Raw genomic sequence first — 19,663 nt, forward strand, 5'->3', positions numbered from 1 at the left:
CACCAGAAGCCCGGAGACCTCATGACCTATTCACACTGTCCTGCCTCCCACCCAACCATGCTCCCAGGAGCAAGTGGGTCAGGGGCAGAGCCAGGAGGTGGGGGCGGTGTCAGGATGGTCAGGGTTTGGTCCCAGGATGTGGGGGCAGGGCCAGCAGGTGGGGGTAAGGCCTCAAGGTTGTAGAGAGACAGGGACTCCTTCCCCATCTGTGAAGCATGGGGAGGCTGCAGTGGGGACTCCAAGGTAACACACCTGCCCTCTGCCTCACTGAAAACAAGAGAAGATCATGGCTGAGAGGCCGAGCATCCTGTCTGCTGTGTGGCCATAGCTTTCCTGGACATTTGCTGTGTCTGTTCTCTGGCTGCTGTCTATGGCCAGGGGGGCTTAAGCAATGGGATTTATCCCTTCACAGTTCTGGAGGCTGGGAGCCTAGGTCAAGGTGTGTGTGAGCCTGCAGTCCATCTGTATTAGTCCGTTCTCACACTGCTAGAAGGAACTACCTGAAACTGGGTAATTTATGAAGAAAAAAAGTTTAATTGACTCACAGTTCTGTAGGCTGTACAGGAAGCATGGCTGGGGAGGCCTCAGGAAACTTACAATCATGGCAGAAGGTGAAGAGGAAGCAGGCACGTCTTACATGGCGTCAGAAAGGAGAGAGTGAAAAGGAAGTGCTACACACTTCAACAACCAGATCTCGTGAGAACTCATTCACTATCGCAAGAATAGCAATGGGAAGTCTGCCCCTACGATTCAATCACCTCCCACCAGGCCCCTCCTCCAACATGTGGGGATTACAATTCAACAGGAGATTTGGGTGGTAACAAGAAGCCAAAGCATATCATCATCTGAAACCTGGGGGAGCCCTTTCTGCCCTGCAGCTCCAGGGATCACAGGTACCAGGGCATCCCTGTCTCAGCTCCACCAGCTCCCTGGGTCTCCGTCTTCACTGGGCCTTCTTTTAAGGACACCAGTCATTCTGGACTGAGGGCCCACATGAATGACCTCATCTTAAATAATTACACCTGCCATGACCCTATTTCCAAGTCAGGTCACATTCTGAGGTCCTGGGGGTCAGGACTTCCACAAACCATTTTTGCCGGGAACATCATACAACCCTTAACAGTTACTATAGGATTAAATGAAATCCTACAGTGTATTTTAAAACTCTACCTAATTGCACCTGAAATAAATTCTTCATCTTGTCTAATTCCCCAATTAGCCCTGGCCTGATAACTTGATTTTCATTCCTGTGTGACCCCTGGCACTCCTGACCCACTAACCTGATGCTGATGATGGCATCATGTGTCTGGACTGGGGACCTTCCTAACGTTGACAGGTGATTCATCTGATAATGGTTTTGAGTGGCTATTGTGTGCAGATCCTACTCAGGTATTATAGTATCTCCAGGAACTGTAATAAACAGCAATTTCAGACTCAATTCATCTCCTTTATCTGTGACACTGTGTGAACAGGAACACAATGGACCAAAAGAACACTCAGCCCATGCCAAAGTCTCCCAAAGGACACAGAGGTGTCACTGTAACTTCTCACATATGCACTGCACGAGGACTCGGCTGGGCTGCAGATCTGAAACCTTTGTTCTTCCAACTTCACTTACAGCAATAAAGCCCATTTATCAAAATCCATTTCCTTTAAATGATGGTGGGAACGGGAAAGAAGTGAGGTGGGGGAGAAACTTACAGGAAAAGTCTTGTCAAAAGGAGACATTTTGGAGTCAACAATGGGTAGGTGGGAGGTTGGTGGGAAGTGAAGCTCAAACACAGTTCACTCAACAACCTGTACTCAGTAACAACAGACATGTTCATCTCACTAAAAAGGAGAAAACCAAAGGCGAGGAGCCCAGATCGTGGATAAGTCCCAGGAGAGAGTAAAAGCACAGTGCTGAGACCAGCTATCACCCCGATTTGGAACACTGGCTCAGGCCACTTTAGAAAGGGGGACTGGGGATGACCTATGCCCAGGCACTAGTGTGTTTCAAGAAAAAGATGTCAGAGGACTGCAAGTTCACAGACACCTGAAGACAGTGGGGTCTGCTACTGTGTGGGAGGCTCCCTCTCATTTATCCATCAAGGCCCAGCTAAAGTGTCTCCATTTATCACAACACCTCTCTGAGCCAGTCCGGCCTACCACTAACTCATCTTTCTCCAACTCTGTCCATACCTACAGCCTGTGTTGTTCCATTCAGCACATCGATCGTGGAGAAGGCAGGACATATCCATTCCTTGATAGTCCTATGTCATGGGTTGAATTGTGTCCCTCCAAAAGTCACATGTTGAAATCCTAACTCACAGCACCTCCAAACGTGACCTTATGTGGAAGTAGGGTCATTGAAGATGTGGTTAGCTGAGATGAGGGTTACAATGGAGTCAGAGGGTCCCGTAGTCCAATAGGGATAGTCTCCTTAGAAAAAGGGGAAATTTGAACACAGAGACATGTGCATGGAAAAACCTCTGTGAAGATGAAGGCGGAGACTGGGGGCTGTGCTTCCAAGCCAAGGAATGGCAGTGATGACCAGCACAGACCAGGAGAAAGAACAGACGCATGGAACAGACCCCCTCACAGCCTCAGAAGGAGCTGGCCCTGCCCACACCCTGATTCCAGACTTCCAGCCTCTTGAGATAATAAACTCCCGTTTTGTTTTATTTTGTTTGTTAAAGATGGGGTCTCACTCTGTCACCGAGGCTGGAGTGCAGTGGCCTGATCTCAGCTTGCTGCAATCTCTGCCTCCCAGGTTCAAGCGATTCTCCTGCCTCAGCCTCCCGAGTAACTGGGATTACAGGCATCTGCCACCATGTGCGGCTAGTTTTTGTATTTTTAGTAGAGATGGGGTTTCACCATGTTGGCCAGGCTGGCCTCAAACTCCTGACCTCAAGTGATTGGCCCGACTTGGCCTTCCAAAGTGCTGGGATTACAGGCGTGAGCCACCATGACCAGCCAACTTCTGTTGTTTAATGCATGCAGTTTGTGGTGCTGTTATAGTGGCCCTAGCAAATGAATACACCTGTCATGATTTGTAGTCATCCACACTCACTTAAGTATCAGTGCATGTGAGTGAGGCTCAAAGAGTACCAGCTAATTGTTAAATCCTGTGGCAAGTCACTCTGTGACGTGAGTCATTACTCACTGACTTTTTTGAAACCAAATGTTTCTGTCTTAGACCTGCTCAAAGGAAGAACTGGCTGAAGCTCTGGTTCCTTCTTATTCTGATTATGGAGCCACAGTTACGTGCTGCTGCCCAGAGATTCTAATTTCTCCACAGCCTCCTTTTTCTCTCAGCCATTTTCCTCTAGAAGCAGAGCCTGAGGCAAGGATTAAGATCAAGGTGAGGTAGGGCAGGAGAAGCAGCAATGAAATGAGTTGTCATGCTGGCTGCTGATGCATGACAAGCTGCAAATAATAACATAATAATCAGAATAAAGGGCAGGGGAGCTCAGAAAGTGTGTTCACTTGGCTCATGGGACTCCGCCAGGAGGGTTCTAGAAAGGAACTATATGTGGGGGTATCCATAGCCATCATCAAGGAGGAGGTTTCTGCCCAGCTTCCTCAAAGCCACAGTTCCTACTGGTCAAGTATTACTCTGTGGAGAGCCAAACTCCCCCAAACTTCTAGGCTGTATCATCCAGCCCCTTGTCATCATTCAAGAGGCCAAGCTTCCTGCCCAAATTTTAGGATATTCTTGAGGTAAGGGGAATACGCCTACAATGACCCCACCAAAACCCCATTAGCAACGGCAAAGCTTAAATAAATCAGAAGCTTCATCAATAAAGCTTAGAACTCTTGTTCTTCAAGATCTCTCTTCCTATCCTTTCTTTCTTTCTTTCTTTTTCTGGAGATAGAGTCTCACTCTATTGCCCAGGCTGGAGTGCAGTAGCATGATCCTGGCTCACTGCAGCCTCTGTCTCCTGAGTTCAAGCGATCCTCCTGCCTCAGCCTCCCTTAGTAGCTGGGATTACAGGCACACACCATCATACCTGGCTAATTTTTATATTTTTAGTAGAGACAGGGTTTCGCCATGTTGGCCAGGCTGCTCTTGAACTCCTGGGCTCAAGTGATCTGCCCACCTCAGCCTCCCAAAGGGCTGAGATTGTAGGCGTGAGCCACTACACCTGGCCAGTCTTCAAGATTTTTCCAAACAGACCAAGAAGTCTGCAGTTGGTGCCAGGACTAAGTCAATGGACAAGGACAGCCCGTGCCTGAAGAAACAGCGACTCTGTAGCCTTGCTCTTTCTTCCCATCCTGGGCCACTGTGTCATGATTCTTACCCACTCCTAATCCAATCCCCCCTTGCAAGACCTCAACAGACTTGGAGTTCTAATGCACTGTGGCCTTCCTGTCCCCCTGAGATGCTCCAAAGCTACATGGAGGGTGTCCCCCCAGTGCAGGGAGCAATGACGCTATCTGGTTTTACCAAAGGGCTGTGTCAGCTGTGCTGGGCAGGCAGCTTTCCACAGTGTTTTACCGCATTTAAGAGTCACAAGAAGAAACTAACCCAGGCAGAAAGGCTGAGAACAAACCTCAGTCAAGCAAAGAAGAGAAGACAAGTGAAAGTAAACATCAAAGAAAATGGCCCAGGAACTTTGAATGCAGTTGATGCTGTGGTTGTAGACTGCGCTGGGTTAGACAGTGCCCCCACTAATTCATTTCCTTTCCAGAACCTCAGAAGGTGACCTTATTTGGAAACAGAGTCATTGCAGATGTAGTCACTTAAGTTGAGGTCGCAGTGGAATAGGGTGGGCTCTTAATCTCCTTTGACTGCTGTCACTTTAAGAAAAGGAAAAGAGACAGACACACACAGGGGAAGGCCACAGGATGATGAAGGCAGAGGCTGAAGTTACGCATCTACGAGCCAAGGAACCCCAGGGTTTGTGGGCAACTGCCAGAAGCTAGGAGGGAGGCCTGGAACAGAGCCTTCCCAGAGCCTTCAGAGGGAGCATGGCCCTGCTGACACCCTGATTCCAACTTCCAGCCTCCAGCATTGTGGGAACAGGAATCCGGGCAGCTTAGGCCATGCAGCCTGTGGTGCCTGTGTGGCAGCCCCTGAAACTAACCTGTGGGCTGTAAAGGCACGGATGCTGCAGCCACATCTGGGGAGGTGTGGCGGAAACACGAGGTGGGCAGGTGGCACTGCTTGCGGGGCTGGGGTGCTGGGCTGACACAGCCGAGGGTGCACCCCCACCCCATAGAGTGGGCACCTAATCTGCTGGCCCCAGAGTGCGTGTGTCCACTGCTAGGGACCACAGAGGCCAAGTTCAGTACCTTTTAAGAAATAAAGCTAAAATCCTAAGCCCCTAACCAACTGAAAGGAACCCCCTCTTGGCCACGGGGACCCCAGAAAAACCTTAAAACTGAGTTCCCGGCCATAATGGGATGAGAGGTCGGATGTGCCTCATTACACCCCCTCCCTTGCTAACCACCATTAGGCTTCCTTCCCCAAGGGTTAAATGGAAACCTGCCCTTTTGAAAGACTTGCTCCATTCCTGAGATCAACCAGCTGTCTGATGCTGCCCCTTCCTTTTGCAGGTTCGACACAACCGACCAGCATTCCTTCCTGATAAGAGACCCCTGACCATGGAGTGGCTCTGACCAGCCTATGGAGGCTGCACACAGACAGTCTTCGCATCCTTGGCTTCACCCTCTGACATATAGGGCCTACTGTAATCCATTTAAAGGTTAAGTCTCCACCCCAGCGTGAACATGGACGCATGCTGCACACAATTAGCCAATTATGCATGTCTATGCTTACTCTTTGTGAATATTCATAGCTCCTCCTATAACCTGTTGAATATGTATATTTGGCCACCCTGTTCAGCATAAATCCCCATCTTCCACTCTCGAAGTGCCTGTTTCCAGCATCTGGCTAGAGACTATGCTTCCCAGCCTGTCAGAATGGTGACCTGCTGGCTGCAGCCTTTTTAAAGAAGTGATCCTTTCCAAATGTAGGAACCTTATCATTCTTCGATTGACACTTTGCTGGTCACTGAGCAAGGTGTGCTGGGAGGAGTGAGGGGTCTGAGGTCTCGCAGGTTTTCTGGGGAGCTTGATTCTTGTGGAGTGACCTACAAATAGCACATGTATTGAAAACACATCAACCAGTCTCAGAGCAGCCCTGTCTCTTGGGTTTTAGGAGTTCGACCTGGAGCTGTAGGGGGGTGAGATAGAAAGTGGCCTCCCTCCTGGAGAACCCAGTGAACAAACCACCATGCCCCACGCCCCGTCCCCGACTTTAGCACTAAGCATTGCAGAGGCTGAGAAGTAGGGGTTCCAGCCACGGTTGGGTCTTGTGTTGACCATTTTCCAATGCAACCACAGGCTCCCTAAGATTCAAGCAGCACTGTGGGCTTATGACCTCACACATTTACCATCGCAGAAATTATGCCAAAGCATGATCAAATTATCTGCCCACAATGTATAGGTTGTTTACAAAAATAACCAGCCCTCCTCTGTTCCTTACTTCAGGCTCTAAGATCTGCCTGATTTCTACTACTGTAAGAACATAGAAAGTAATCTCATTACATGCATGATTTTCACCCTATCTTCATTCCAGCTATGTTATTCTTTATGCTTTTCCCTTAGCTAAAATTTCGATTTCCGCTTTACATTTTTGGCATTTTAAAATAAAACATTATATCACTTCTATCAGCACCACGTTTCTTGTGTTTCCAAGTCTGCTGATGCTTTCAAAATCCCCACGTCCCAAACTCAGCACCATTAAATTGGAGTGAGGCTGGTGGTGGAATAGGAGGTGGGTGCTTAGGGATTATTCCACTTCCTCCTTTCCTCCTGCACTCTGCTCCAAAGCCAGAGAGCTCTGTGTTCTTTCGCTGTATCTGAACAACTGTGGGAGGAATCATTTTGTATGCATGCAGTACACACAATGCTATCCTTCCTAGAAGTCTCAGGCTCTGGGGTATATATCAATATCACCTGAGGAGCCTGTCAAAACTTTCGATTCCAAGACTCAGGCCATTGAGTCATTCGCTTCACTGGTTTGTAAATATCTTTGTACATTAGGGATATTAGTCCTCCATCAATTCATCATCTCCTTCTGGTCTAGCACGTGTTTTTCACGTTTATATTGTTGTTTTGTTTCATTTTCTATTTGGAGTGGGAGGCTGTATGGAAGTGGTCATCTTGATGTCATCAATGATAATTGCCTCTGTCCCTTCACAGTTTCTGAACCCGGTCGAGCTTACATATGACCCACTGAAATCCCTGGGTCAGTATAGCCATCATCTTGTATTCAGAAGCATCAGCCCACATTTTAGAAAGCATTGAAAAACAAGTTAAGTTATTGGTGAATTAATTTCAAACAATTTGCTCAGTGCCTTCAGGTGCCATTCTAGACCCTGAGAAAGCTTTGAATAAAACAGAATTCCTGTCCTCAGACAGTTCACACTCTGGTGGGGAGAGACAGGCAAGTGAACCGGTAAATAGACAGTATATCCTGTGAGGAATCAGTAGTGTAGATGCCTGCAAGGAGATTGCTACTACTTTATCCAGGGTGTCAAAAGAAGGCCTTTCTACTAAGGTGAGTCCTTTCAGGAAATCTGAAGAGGTGTCTGGAGAGGCTGCCTGGGAGTCGGCAGTGGGCTTATATTCCCAACACACATAATGCCCCTTTCAGGGGGTCAGCTCTTCTATCCCTCTCCCACCATCCTACACAGCACAAGAACTGGGCTTCAATCTCTGGTATGATGCTTCAAAACTCTCCAAAATCTTCTCCAACCAAAACTCACCTTCTAGAATCTTCCCTTCACTCACCTGGACCCCCGTTATGCATTTCTCTCTTAGACATTCTTCATTCTTTCTAACAGGAATGCATCCAGCTCTCCTCTACCTCATCAATATAGCAAAGCTCTGAGAATCAAGTCTGCAAACTTTGAGAGAAGGCAAGAAAGGCTGTGGATATTTATATCACAAACATATTTTTTGCACCTTCTAGAAAGGCCTGACATCCCAAGATTTAGATATTCAAATGTTTTGGAGGTACATTACTTAAAACATTTAAAGTTTAGTTCCACACGGAAATTATTTTGGTGTGACCAAGAGCCAGGTGTGGTGGCTCACACCTAAATCCCAGCACTTTGGGAGGCTGAGGTGGGAGGATCACTTGAGTACAGGAGCTTGAGACTAGCCTGGGCAATACACTGAGACCCAATTTCTACAAAAAGTTAAAAAATTAACCAGGCATGGTGGTGTGCATCTGCAGTCCCACCTACTGTGGGCAAAGGGCAGGAGGATCACTTGAGCCTGGGAAGTTGAGGCTCTGCAGTGATTCTGCCACTGTACTCTGGCCTGGATGACAGAGACCCTGTCTCTAAATGAATGAAAGAAAGAAAGAAAGAAAGAAAGAAAGAAAGAAAGAAAGAAAGAAAGAAAGAAGGGAGGGAGGGAGGGAAGGGAAGGGAAGGAAGGAAAGGAAGGAAGGAAGGAAGGGAAGAAAGGAAGGAAGGAAGGAAGGAAGGAAGGAAGGAAGGAAGGAAGGAAAGAAAGGAAAGGAAAGAAAGAAGGAAAGAAAGAGAAAGAGAGAGAAATGACCAAGGAGCCACTTTTATCTATTTTTTCGTAAATGGCTAGCTGGCTATCCCATTATTGGTTTATAGATCCCTAAGATCTATTCCATTAAAGCAGAGTCTCAGCACCTGGACTAAAAGTGGACTTCGGAGTTCAACCACCTGACTTCACATTTTGGCTTTACCACTTGGTAGCTGTGTGGCCTGTGTTCCACAACTTAAGCCCTCGTGCCTCAGTTTCTAGTTTGGTAAACATTGTACAAATAGAAGAGTTGCTATGAAGATTGAAAGAATTATATACAATGCACTTAGAACACACACAGACTTTTATAAGGAGCAAAATTTAGCAACACATGAGATTAGATCATTCTGGAGGTCCTGCCTTGCTGACTGTGTAAGATTCTTTTTGCTTTTTTAAAAGACTTTAATCTTATTATTTGCAGTTCATGAACACACAGACATGCACTTTCCTTTCCTCATCTCCAAAGGCAAGATCACCCTAAACCGACTTGCAAAATCTTTTGAAGCTAAAGATTCACTGTTCTGGAAGCTCCTGCAGCCACTCAGCCACGTAATAATTCTTGTGGCACAAGGTCAGCCAGGTAAACATTTCAGGCTTTGCAGGTCATGGGGTCTCTGTTGCACCTGCTCAGTTCTGCTGTTGAAGTGTGGAAGCGGCAGGAGAGGAACACACAGATGGGCGTGACTGTGTCTCCATGACAGCTTTGTTTACAAAAAGAGGTGGCAGGCCAGATTTTGTCCCGGGGCTGTCATTTGCTGATTGCTGCATTAGAGGGAGAGACGGAAAAGTGGGGCATTGTTTTGGTTGGGGTGTTTGACTCTGATCATCAAAGGGAAGTAGGTTTGATACTCCATGGTGGCTAGGAGTATGATGAGAACGCCAGCCACGCTATGAATCCTCACGCTACTGTACCTCTGACCAGAGGCAAATGTTAGTGAAAGACTACGGCAACTCCATACAGGCAGCCTCTGAGAGGTAAGATCCTTCCAGAAGAAAGGTCTGGTTCTCTTCCCTGGGCAAAAAACACCAGCCAGCCTAGGTACTTGCTGGTCCCAAGACCAGCTGTGGAATCTAGAACCGTGGTCTCCATCTGCGTTCCCCCTCCTGTCTTAGAGTATCTTAGAAGATTGAATTACCTCTTTTTCCTTTTTCATTTCTCCCTCTGAAATGACAGTGATCATAATTTCCATCTTCCTGCTTTCTTTCCCCTTAATAATATAAAACAGTGTTTATCGGCCAGGCACAGTGGCTCACACCTGTAATCCCAGCACTTTGGGAGGCTGAGGCAGATGGATCACTTGATGTGAGGAGTTTGAGACCAGCCTGGCCAACATGGCGAAACCCTGTCTCTACTAAAAATACAAAAATTAGCCAGGTGTGGTGGTGGGTGCCTGTAATCCCAGCTACACAGGAGGCTGAGGCACAAGAATCACTTGAACCCAGGAGGCAGAGGTTGCAGTGAGCCGAGATCTCGCCATTGCACTCCAGCCTGGTGACAGAGTGAGACTCCATTTCAAAAAAACAAAAAAGAAAAAGAAAGAAAACAGTGCTTATCAAGCTCTGGTGTATATCAGTATTACCTGAGGAGCCTGTCAACACTTTAGATTCTACGTTTGTCATGTAGGCCATAAATTATAGGAGAGAAAGATGAGATGCAAATAGAACATGAGGAGAAGTGGGCATTACCTTGAGACAGAAGACTCAAAAAACAGGGGATCATAGCCACATCCTCCTTAATGTCAAGGCTGGATGTGAGGCTGCATCGCCCTCCATGGGGGAAGCAGCTTACTCAATTGTATGTAGGCTTGTTGGGCCACATGTGATGAGGGCATCCTTGTGTGCATGCACACATGCTGGCCAAGGAGGGCGGGATGCCACAGTGCCCTTTGGATTGCCAACTGGACCTCTTATCCTGGAACTTCCCGCCCTACCTCCTGGTTCTTGGTCATTCTGTTTCTCCTGCGTGATCCTACCCCCCACCCCACCCTGATTGATTCAGGGATCCTAACTGGGCTAATCAGATTTCCTGTGACAAGGCATTTAGGACAGTAAATGGAGAGAGACACAGATTAGGACTTCTCTGGATCTCTTGGAAAGATCCATGAATTCTTGCTGCTGAGGTCTCAGGGCCAGTCTGGTTCCTTCCCTTCCTGAGTCCTGAGGGTTCAGCTCTTTTTTGAATTCCATAAGTGCCCCCAAATCCTTCCAATACATTGTTTGCTTGTTAAAAAAGTGGTCGTGTGAATATAAAAGAAGAGGGACCAAAACTGGATTCAGAAAGGCTGGAAATGTATCCCTTAATGCCTTTTGTCCAGATTTGGTTCAAAGGCTTCTAGCAGCCAGTGCAGACAGAGGAAATGCGCTATTACACGATTAATGTCTGCTAGAGACAAAAGCAGTCCCGTTGATCAGAAGTTCAGCTATTCTTGGTACCAAGACCAGACAGCAAGTTCCTCTCAGGGGCCTTGTGTAATGAACGAAGTCTTCATGACATCCCTCCAGTGGACACAGTGGCTTTCACAGGGCTGTTTCTTCCCAAGACCCTCCAGACAGGCTGATGGCATTACTCTCAGGCTCAATTTCATGAAGTTAGTTCTGGGGCAGTGGGGGAGCAATCTATAGTCTGGGAACCCTGATCCAGGAATAGATTTCAAGTATGGAGAAAAGCAGACAGATTTTGCCTCCTCCAGGCCAGCCTCATGCCAAGCACAAATGAACGGCCATCTGGAAGGAGCTCAGGGTGACCTCCCAGTCAAGTAACACCACAGCACAGAGACCTGGAGCTTCGTGCCTTATCAGCCATAGGGCTGGGGGAGGGATGGCTTCTTTCAGGGAAAGCCAAGGAGCTGGCCTCACTGATTCTCAAGGGCACCAACATAAGCAATTGCCCTGGGGACCAGGCTTGCTCTGTTCTGAACTCCCCATCCCAGGGGGCTTCTCTGAAGAAGCCATGCCCCCACCTCAACCTAATCAATCCTTGCCCTTGTGAGTAGCTGAGAGCCATGCCATAGCCTTCCTGAGCCTGGCCCTTGGCTGTCTACCCCGATGGTGTAACCGGGCTGTAACAGGCTCTGCCTTCTCCATAGTACCTGACAAGCCAGAAGGGTGAACCTGGGGATTTTCTAGCCAAGGACACTGAAGGGCCTTGGAAATACTCAACAGAAAAAGGCAGCCGAAAGGAGCCAGGAGTCAGGCCTGTCTTCAGTGGCCAACGTCCCACCATGTCCACCAACAATAAAGAGCTGCAGTGCCTGACTCCCTGTGTCCCAAGGGAGGGCCCAGGCCCCGGATGCACACGGGCCCCAGCAGGCAGCCTCAGGTCCCGCTCCCTTCGCAGCTGTCTGCACTTCTGCCATAGGAAAAAAGCAATTAACAGGCTCACTGAGCTCACAGACCACACTCAGGCCTGGAGGAAGGCGCAGATGGCAGGCCCAGCCTGGGCAGTGCAGGCCCCCTAGGTGAGGAAGCAGCAGTTTTAGGTTTCTGGAATGAGAGGTAGCTGAGGGGCTCATATACCCCAGTGTGTGGATTAGGGGCACAGGGGTGTGGAGCTATGAGTGGACTGTGGGCCCCTACCCAGCAGTGAGGCCTTCAGGTACATTGCGGAGGATGATCAGGGGCCTCACAGTCTCTGCTTCTGAGCCCCAGCCTCATCCCCAGGACCCCTTGGGTGCTGGACACTGCCGGGGTGAGGCCTCCCGAAGGTACAGCCCCCACATTCCTCAGCCCGCAGCTGGAGCTTCTGCAGTACGGGAGATGGGTTGGGGGACTCACTCTCTGACTCCACCTGCCTGCTCAGCCCCTGGCTTTAAGGAAAGGGTGGAGGGGAGTCTGGGAGCTTCCTCCTGTGCAGACCACAGGTCCCGATGGAAGGGTCCATGGCCAGGTTCAGCATGGGCCCCGAGGTCTAGCTCTTCACTGCTGCAGCACCCCATGCGGACACCAGCAGAGTCATCCCCAGGCCTGTGCCTGTGTTCCCTCACCGTAAGCACAGTGTCTGCTGGGACCCGCTGAGATCCAGAGGGGCTGGGAGTCTTGGATCCACCTCTGATAGAGGTTGAGTGTTTGTTCCCCCCTCTCAGGTTGAAATTGGATCCCCGGTGTTGGAGGTGGGGCCCGGTGGGAGGTGTTTGGGTCCTGGGGGCAGATGCCTCATGAATGGCTGGGTTGCCTCCCTGCGGCAGTGAGTCCTGCTCTCTTAGCTGGGTGTTTTAAAGACTCCAGTAACCTCTCCCCTCTCTCTTGCTCCCTTGCATGTGAGCTCTGCATACCCCAGCTTTCCTTCGCCTTCCTCCATGAGTGGAAGCAGCCTGAAGCCCTTGCAAACACCTTTGCAGAGATCACGACAGCAGGAGAAGGTCCAGCCTGGCCCACTCCATCCTGCGTCCAGCCTCACAGGCTGGCTGGCTTTGCTCATTACCTGGGCGGAGGCCAAGCTAACCAAGGGAGGAATTTAGCTTATAGTTTAATTTGAAAGCAAGGATGATAATAGTACCTCCCTGAAACCAACCGTTCCTTGCTCAGGGACTGAAAACCAGCTTTGTGAGATGAATGAAAGACCACAGATTAGGATTATGGGAGGGGCCTGAACCGGGTTAACATGCAGGTGTAGTTTCTATGATCTCGTACTGCTCTGGGGTCATGGAGCCAGAGGTCACAAGACTTGCAACTTCCCCAATTGCTCCTGTAGATAGTATCACTATTTAACACCTAAGACTGGTCTTTTGAGATAATTTTTTAGACTTAAATTCTGGCAACCAATGGACCCCACCCAGACCCATGACTCATGACTTAGCTGACCCTGTGGCCCTCACCTAGAGGCCGACTCAGTGCTGGAGGCCTGTTTCCGCACCACTATGATCTCATCCCCAACCAATCAGCAGTGCCCGTTCCCTAGCCCCCTGCCCATCAAATTGTCCATAAAAACCCTAAGCTCTGAGCCTTTGGGGAGACTGATTTGAGTGATAGCTCCATCTCCCATGTGGCTGGCCTCACATTAAACACTTTACTACAATACCAAGATCTCGGTGAATTGGTTTTATCTGTGCAGTGTGCATGAGGCTCCCACTGGATGGCTGTGCCCTCCCCAGAAGCAGATGCTGGCACCATGCCTCTGTGCAGCCTGCAGAACCATGAGCCAAATAAACCTCTTCCCTTTATAAATGACCCAGCCTCAGGTACTCCTTTATAGCAATGCAAAATGGAGCAACACCGCCTCCCATCCTGGACCTCCACACTCAGCCATCTGTAGGTTCTCCCCATGCCTTCTCCAAGCCCTGCTACATCCCAGCATTCCCCAGCTAGCCCTTGAGGCTGAGCACGGGGCCTTGGCTGTCCCCAGGCATTCCTGGTGGCTCAACTCTTTCTTCTGCTGTTACCAACACCTGCAACTTCTGTTCCACATCTTGCCACCGCCCCAAAGCTCAGGTCTGGGAGCGTGACATTTTTTTCAAGATGTATTCATTTTTAATTACCAATAAGTGAAGATAGTCTCAAAAAATTGGAATATCAGATAAAGCAATATTCTCCTTTCACCCATCCACTCCTAATTCTTCACTTAGAAGCTACCACTAGCAGTCCGATGCATGTCCTTTTAAAAAATAAAAAAGGTATATATGTGTGTACACACATACATATATGCACATACATACACACATACATCTATACAAATCCAAAACACACACACACACACCCATATACGCTGTGTTCAAATTATTATATGCATATGCTTTCTTCCCCCATAAATGCTTTCCTTACAGTCCCTTCTAGCTTTGATTATCTGTCTGTCTGCAATTCTGTCAGTTACTGAAAGAAAACAGTTGGAAGAGAATGAAAATCTAAACATAAATAACAATGAAGATAGTGAAAAGGAGGAATGCTTTAAGAAATTGATATGGTTTCAAAAAGAGATCTTTCCAGACTCAGTTTCTAAAAGAACAGCTCATTTCCCAGGCTGAACAGTGGACAGCACCAAACCTCCCACCAAATGCTGTACTGAGCTGCAGCCTAGGCCCTGAGGACTGAACAACTTCTCCTGCACCTCCTGGTGCCACTGCTGGGCTCCCAAAGGGACCCTCCGCCTGCAGGGACCCTCCTCCTTCTCTCCCCGCTCCTCCCTCTCACCCTCTCCTCCCACCCCCATGGAGGGCTCTGTGCAGGAGAATGATGTAGAGGGAGGCAGAGGGTGATGGTTCCTGCCAGAGCTTCAAGACCTTCCCATGGGAGCCAGCTCACAGCTCCTACACTCCTTTGGGCACCCTTCCGATCGTCAGGTTCCCTGTGCTGCTCTCCGCCCCGCTCAGAAAGCCTGCCCTGTCCTAACTCAGCACAGGCAGTACCATGGAGACAATCTCGTCCTTTCTTCTGAAGCCTGCTTGCCCCTGACTAGGAGCCCTTGAAGGCAGGAATCCTGTCTTTTCATCCACCAATTCCAGCACATTCAATCTACACAACATCGCAAGTTCCCCAACAAGGCAAATTGCAGACACATCCTCCTTCTCTTTGACAAACCCCACCTGTGTGACGTGGAGCCCTCACGCAGCTTTCCCATCAGGCCGGGCCTGATTTCCTTCCTCTGTACAGCACTTTGAGCCCTCATCTCTAGACGATGTTTATACAAGGAGATGGGGGAAGAAAGGGGCACCTTAAGGCTAAAGTGCACAAACTTAAAGGAAATTGTGACAACCCCACAGCCTTGAGTGAGGGGTGTGTGTAGAGCATGGTCAGGACCTGCCCCCCACAACACACACACAACCCACAGGCAGGAGCACCTTCATTTGTTTTATGTAGAAAGACGAAGCGCAAAATCTGTCCAAGAGATAGATCTGCTCCACTCACACAGAGTACGGCCACCAACCCCTCCACCTCCAAGGTGGTGGATGAAGAAGTGAGGCTGACAGAGACCTGGCTTCTCGTCCTACAGCCACTGCTGCCTGATGGAAGAGTTCGAAGTCAGAAACACCGAAATTCCCCTCTTGCTGCCGCCTGGCCTTGCAGATATAAAGCGTTGCTCTAACACACAGTATTGCCAGTCTTTCTGAGTAAAAGTCAGCCTGGAGAGAAAGGTGAACTATCCCAGGCCTCTGATGGTCAAGGACAAATTTGTTTTCCCCATCACTATCTTCCCCAATACAAATGTTCTAAGTCAGTAGAAAGAACTGGAAAGAATAGACAAAGGAAAGGAGAAAGTAAACGCCATAAACTTTCTAGTTCATGGTATATTTCATATTATCATCGACGGCACTCAAGTGAAAATACCCTAACCTCAGATCACAGACACTCATGAACCTACGGAACTCTTTCTTAAACACTCATATTTCCTCCTTCCGTTTCTCCAGCAAATCCCTCCTAGCTTCCGTTCCCTGCTGCCCAGAGCCCCAAACAGAAAAAGCTAGGATTTGCCAGAAACAGGTGTAGTCAAACCCTCAAATACCAAACCACAGAGAGTAGAAGCCATATCGGGCTGACCAAAGCAGTCTGGTCCCGTGGCCCCGGGTGAGGGCCTAAGCTTGGCTCCATGCCTGCAGTTTCCAGAGAAGGCTGGAGGCAAGTGTGTCATCTGATTGTCCATACAAGCTGTACTGTGAGTATCAGGATGTTTACAGTTAACCCAAGGAACTTGCTGGACCAGAAGGATTACGCTTTGATAGATTAGCATGGGAAGAAAGTGACAGGTGGAAACTGATGTTCTGGAGAGAGATTTGTTTAGGGGGAAGTGGGAGTGGGGAGAAACAGATACAGGCACTCAGCACCAAGCCGCTCACAGCCACCTGGCAGCTTCGGTGCCACCGTGGATGTGTGGCTGCAGAAGAGGCCCCCAGCACCCCAGCACCCACCTGAAACAATAGCATCAAGGTCTTACTTTTTCTGGAGCGGGAGAAAAACCTGATGCCCCCGGGTGAGGTAGCAGGGTTGGAGTTGGGGGAAGACTCTTTGGAGGAGGAGCGGAAGATCCCACTGAAGCTCATGCGTCGAGGGGAGCGCGGTGGGGACTCCTGGTAGGAGAACGGGAACACGGTTTTGGGAGAGCCGGGGCTGGTCTTGGGCCTCACAGGTGCAGACATGGGGCTGGAGGGCCGGGGCTGGGGGCCTCTGGAGAAGAACCCTTTGGAGGGGCTGCCTGGGCCGAAGGGGCTGTCCACCTGCAGAAAAACAGACGAATGGATGCAGTCACTCCACGCTCTGGACACGCTGCCTCCTGCCCTGTATGACACTTATCATTGTCCCCTCTCACATGCGGGCCCCCCATAGCACCCTCCCAGAGAAACAGCCCTAAGATCTTCCACAGAGGTAGCCACTGAATGGTCTGCAGGTAGCACCTGCCCCAAGGACGGCCCCTCACAGGCTGGCAGCACCATGTCCTGGAGGTCCACTGACCATCCTGTCCCACTCCTTAGAAGGGGCTTCCAGGAGGTAGAGGGGAGGAAGGGAAGCGGAGCTCAAAATGAGCGTCTCCCTCCTTTATTATGGGCCTGACTGCCTTCACCTCTCAAGACCTCACGTCCATCCAAGTTCTGACCACACAGGACTGCAGTTCTCTTGCCTGCCTATAAGATCCCTATGTTCCAGAACAGAGCGGGCCTGGAGCTCCATCCTGAGACCTCAGTCCTAGGAGATGATGAATTTTTCACCTCCAAGCTGCTTCAGCATTTGAAAGACTGAGGTTGCCGACAGAAGTCAGGAGAAAAGTTCACCAAGCCAGCCGGGTACGGTGACTCACGCCTGTAATCCCAGCATTTTGGAAGGCCGAGGCGGGTGGATCACCTGAGGTCAGGAGTTTGAAACCAGCCTGGCCAACATGGTGAAACCCCATCTCTACTAAAAATTAAAAAATTAAAAAAAAAATTAGCTGGGCATGGTGGCGGGCGCCTGTAATCCCAGCTACTCAGGAGGCTGAGGCAGGAGAATCTCTTGAACCCGGAAGGCGGAGGTTGCAGTGAGCCGAGATGGCACCATTGCACTCCAGCCTGGGCAACAGAACGAGACTCCATTTCAAGAGAAAGGAAAGAAAGGAAGGAAGGAAGGAAGGAAGGAAGGAAGGAAGGAAGGAAAGAAAGAAAGAAGGAAGTTAACAAAGTCCCAAACCTCTGAGACTCACTTCACCGATGATTTAAAATTCTAGTCATGGCTTAAAAAATGATCAGACCCCATAACTTTAAGCCAAGGCACAGAGCTCATAGTAGACTCTGAGAAATATCTCACGTGCCCACAGCCGTGTTCCTGCTGGGTGCGTGGAGGAGCTCCTGCCCTGCCTCTGGGTGCCGGTATTTGGCCCCAGCTCTGCCACCTGCTGAGCCAACCTGGGCATGTTACTTGGTCTCACCGAGCCTCAGCTCCCTCATCTGTCAAATGAGGATGGCCGCGCCCTCACCTCAAGAGCTGCTTGAACGTCAGATGAAGCCGCGTGAGGCCAGGAAGCACACGGTGCGTGGTAAACAGCTCTTGTCCTACCACTTGGGAAACTTGCAAGCAACACTGAGTGGAAAGGACCTCAGAGATGACCCAGTTCAGAAGCAAGAAGGGCGAGTAACTCGTCCGCAGGGCTCGCGGGGAGCCAGGACCAGGGCAGACGCGGGAAATGCTGCCCTCGGGCGGCCGCGCTGTGCTGAAAAGGGAACACAGGACACCCCACAGGCAGCCTCGGTGCCACTTCGGGGTCTCTCTGCCCCACCTCGGGGTGCGCTGTCCGGACCGCGGCCTGGGGACGTTCTTCCGCCACTAGAGGGCGGCCCAAGCCCCGAGCCCGCGGCCCCGGGAGGATAGGATGCCCGTGGCGTGGACCCGCGCAGCACAGCCTCCCCGCGCGGCCTCTCCAGCCGAAAGAGCCGGCGCCGCCACGTGGAGGTGTAGGGCCCGGCCTGGCGCGGACACCTTCGTGAGTGGGCCTGGCAGGAAGAAGAGTGTGGTGCTATAGGACCTTGTAACTCAAGCTAAGTTTTGAGTTTTTCTTTTTTTGTGTAGTTCTGTTTTTTTTTTTTTTGAGACAGGGTCTCCCTCTGTCGCTCAGGCTGCAGTGCACTGGCGCAATCTCAGCTCATTGCAACCTCCACCTCCCGGGCTCAAGCAATCCTCCTACCTCAGCCTCCTGAGTAGCTGGGATTACAGTTGTCCATGCCCAGCTGATTTTTTTTTGACCATTTAATATGAAAAGCATTTAGATTCTCTGTTTATAGAATATCCCAGTTAGCCACTATTCCACCTAACTATGGGAATCAGGACAAATCATCCTGAGAATAAATTTACAAACAAGAGATTCTTCAGGCAGGGGGTGGTGTCTCACACCTGTAATCCCAGCACTTTGGGAGGCCGAGGTGGGTGGATCACCTGAGCTCGACCAGCCTGGGCAACATGGCAAAACCCTGTCTCTACAAAAAATACAGAAATTAGCCAGGTGTGGTGGCCTGTAGTCCCAGCTACTCAAGCAGCTGAGGTGGGAGGATCACTTGAGCCCCAGAGATGGAGGTGGAGGTTGCAGTGAGCAAGGTGACACTAATGTACTCCAGCCAGCTTGGGTACAGAGCAAGACCCTGTCTCAAAAAAAAAAAAAAAAAAAAAGAGGTTCTTCTTCAAGTGGGGGTTGCTGTGTGTGCAGGTCTAGGGTGGGATGGGGGCTGAGAGAAGCCAGTAGGAACAACACACACAGGGACCAGGGTGGTCCTATCACAAGGTGATATAAGCTTGTCCTGGGTGGAGGCCCGGGTTTGGTCACAGCTCAGTTTCCCGCAATGTGGACAACGACTTGGTTGTCCAAGCCTCGTTCCCAGGGCTGAGACAATCACGACAGCAGCCTCGAGGGTGTGAACCGGAAGAGGAGCCGAGGCCACATGGGAGGACTGGAGGGAGGGGCGGGATTTTGGAGCTGCTGGAAAGGTGAGCCCGGACCTGGTGCATGGACGTGCTCTGTGCACAGCGTAGGGAGCTTGCTGGGGAGCCGGGGGAGAGGGCCGAGCCAATGCAAATGTCCAGTCCTACAGGGAAACAGAGACACATAGGGGAGCGGGGCCCCAGGAGAGCTTGCAGAGTGCCCGCAAGGCCGAAGCACCATAAGCACCATGCAGATGGATAAATGGCCCGGAGCTGAAACCTGCCCCTCAACAGAGGCCCTGAC

General features: G+C 50.1%; 1 protein-coding gene across 6 annotated transcripts in view; it reads right to left on the reverse strand.

Moving 5' to 3' along the window:
- Positions 1–19,663, reverse strand: part of PRKAG2 (protein kinase AMP-activated non-catalytic subunit gamma 2) — a 320,123-nt gene that overhangs the window by 209,031 nt on the left and 91,429 nt on the right. For all 6 annotated transcript variants that reach the window (XM_019031434.4, XM_019031433.4, XM_019031431.4 and 3 more), the window contains exon 3: positions 16,418–16,697. In XM_019031434.4, coding sequence (XP_018886979.1) covers positions 16,418–16,697 — 280 coding nt within the window. The remainder of the gene's footprint in view (positions 1–16,417; positions 16,698–19,663) is intronic.

Source organism: Gorilla gorilla, chromosome 6 (assembly GCF_029281585.2).
Source record: "Gorilla gorilla gorilla isolate KB3781 chromosome 6, NHGRI_mGorGor1-v2.1_pri, whole genome shotgun sequence".
Lineage (NCBI taxonomy): Eukaryota > Metazoa > Chordata > Mammalia > Primates > Hominidae > Gorilla > Gorilla gorilla.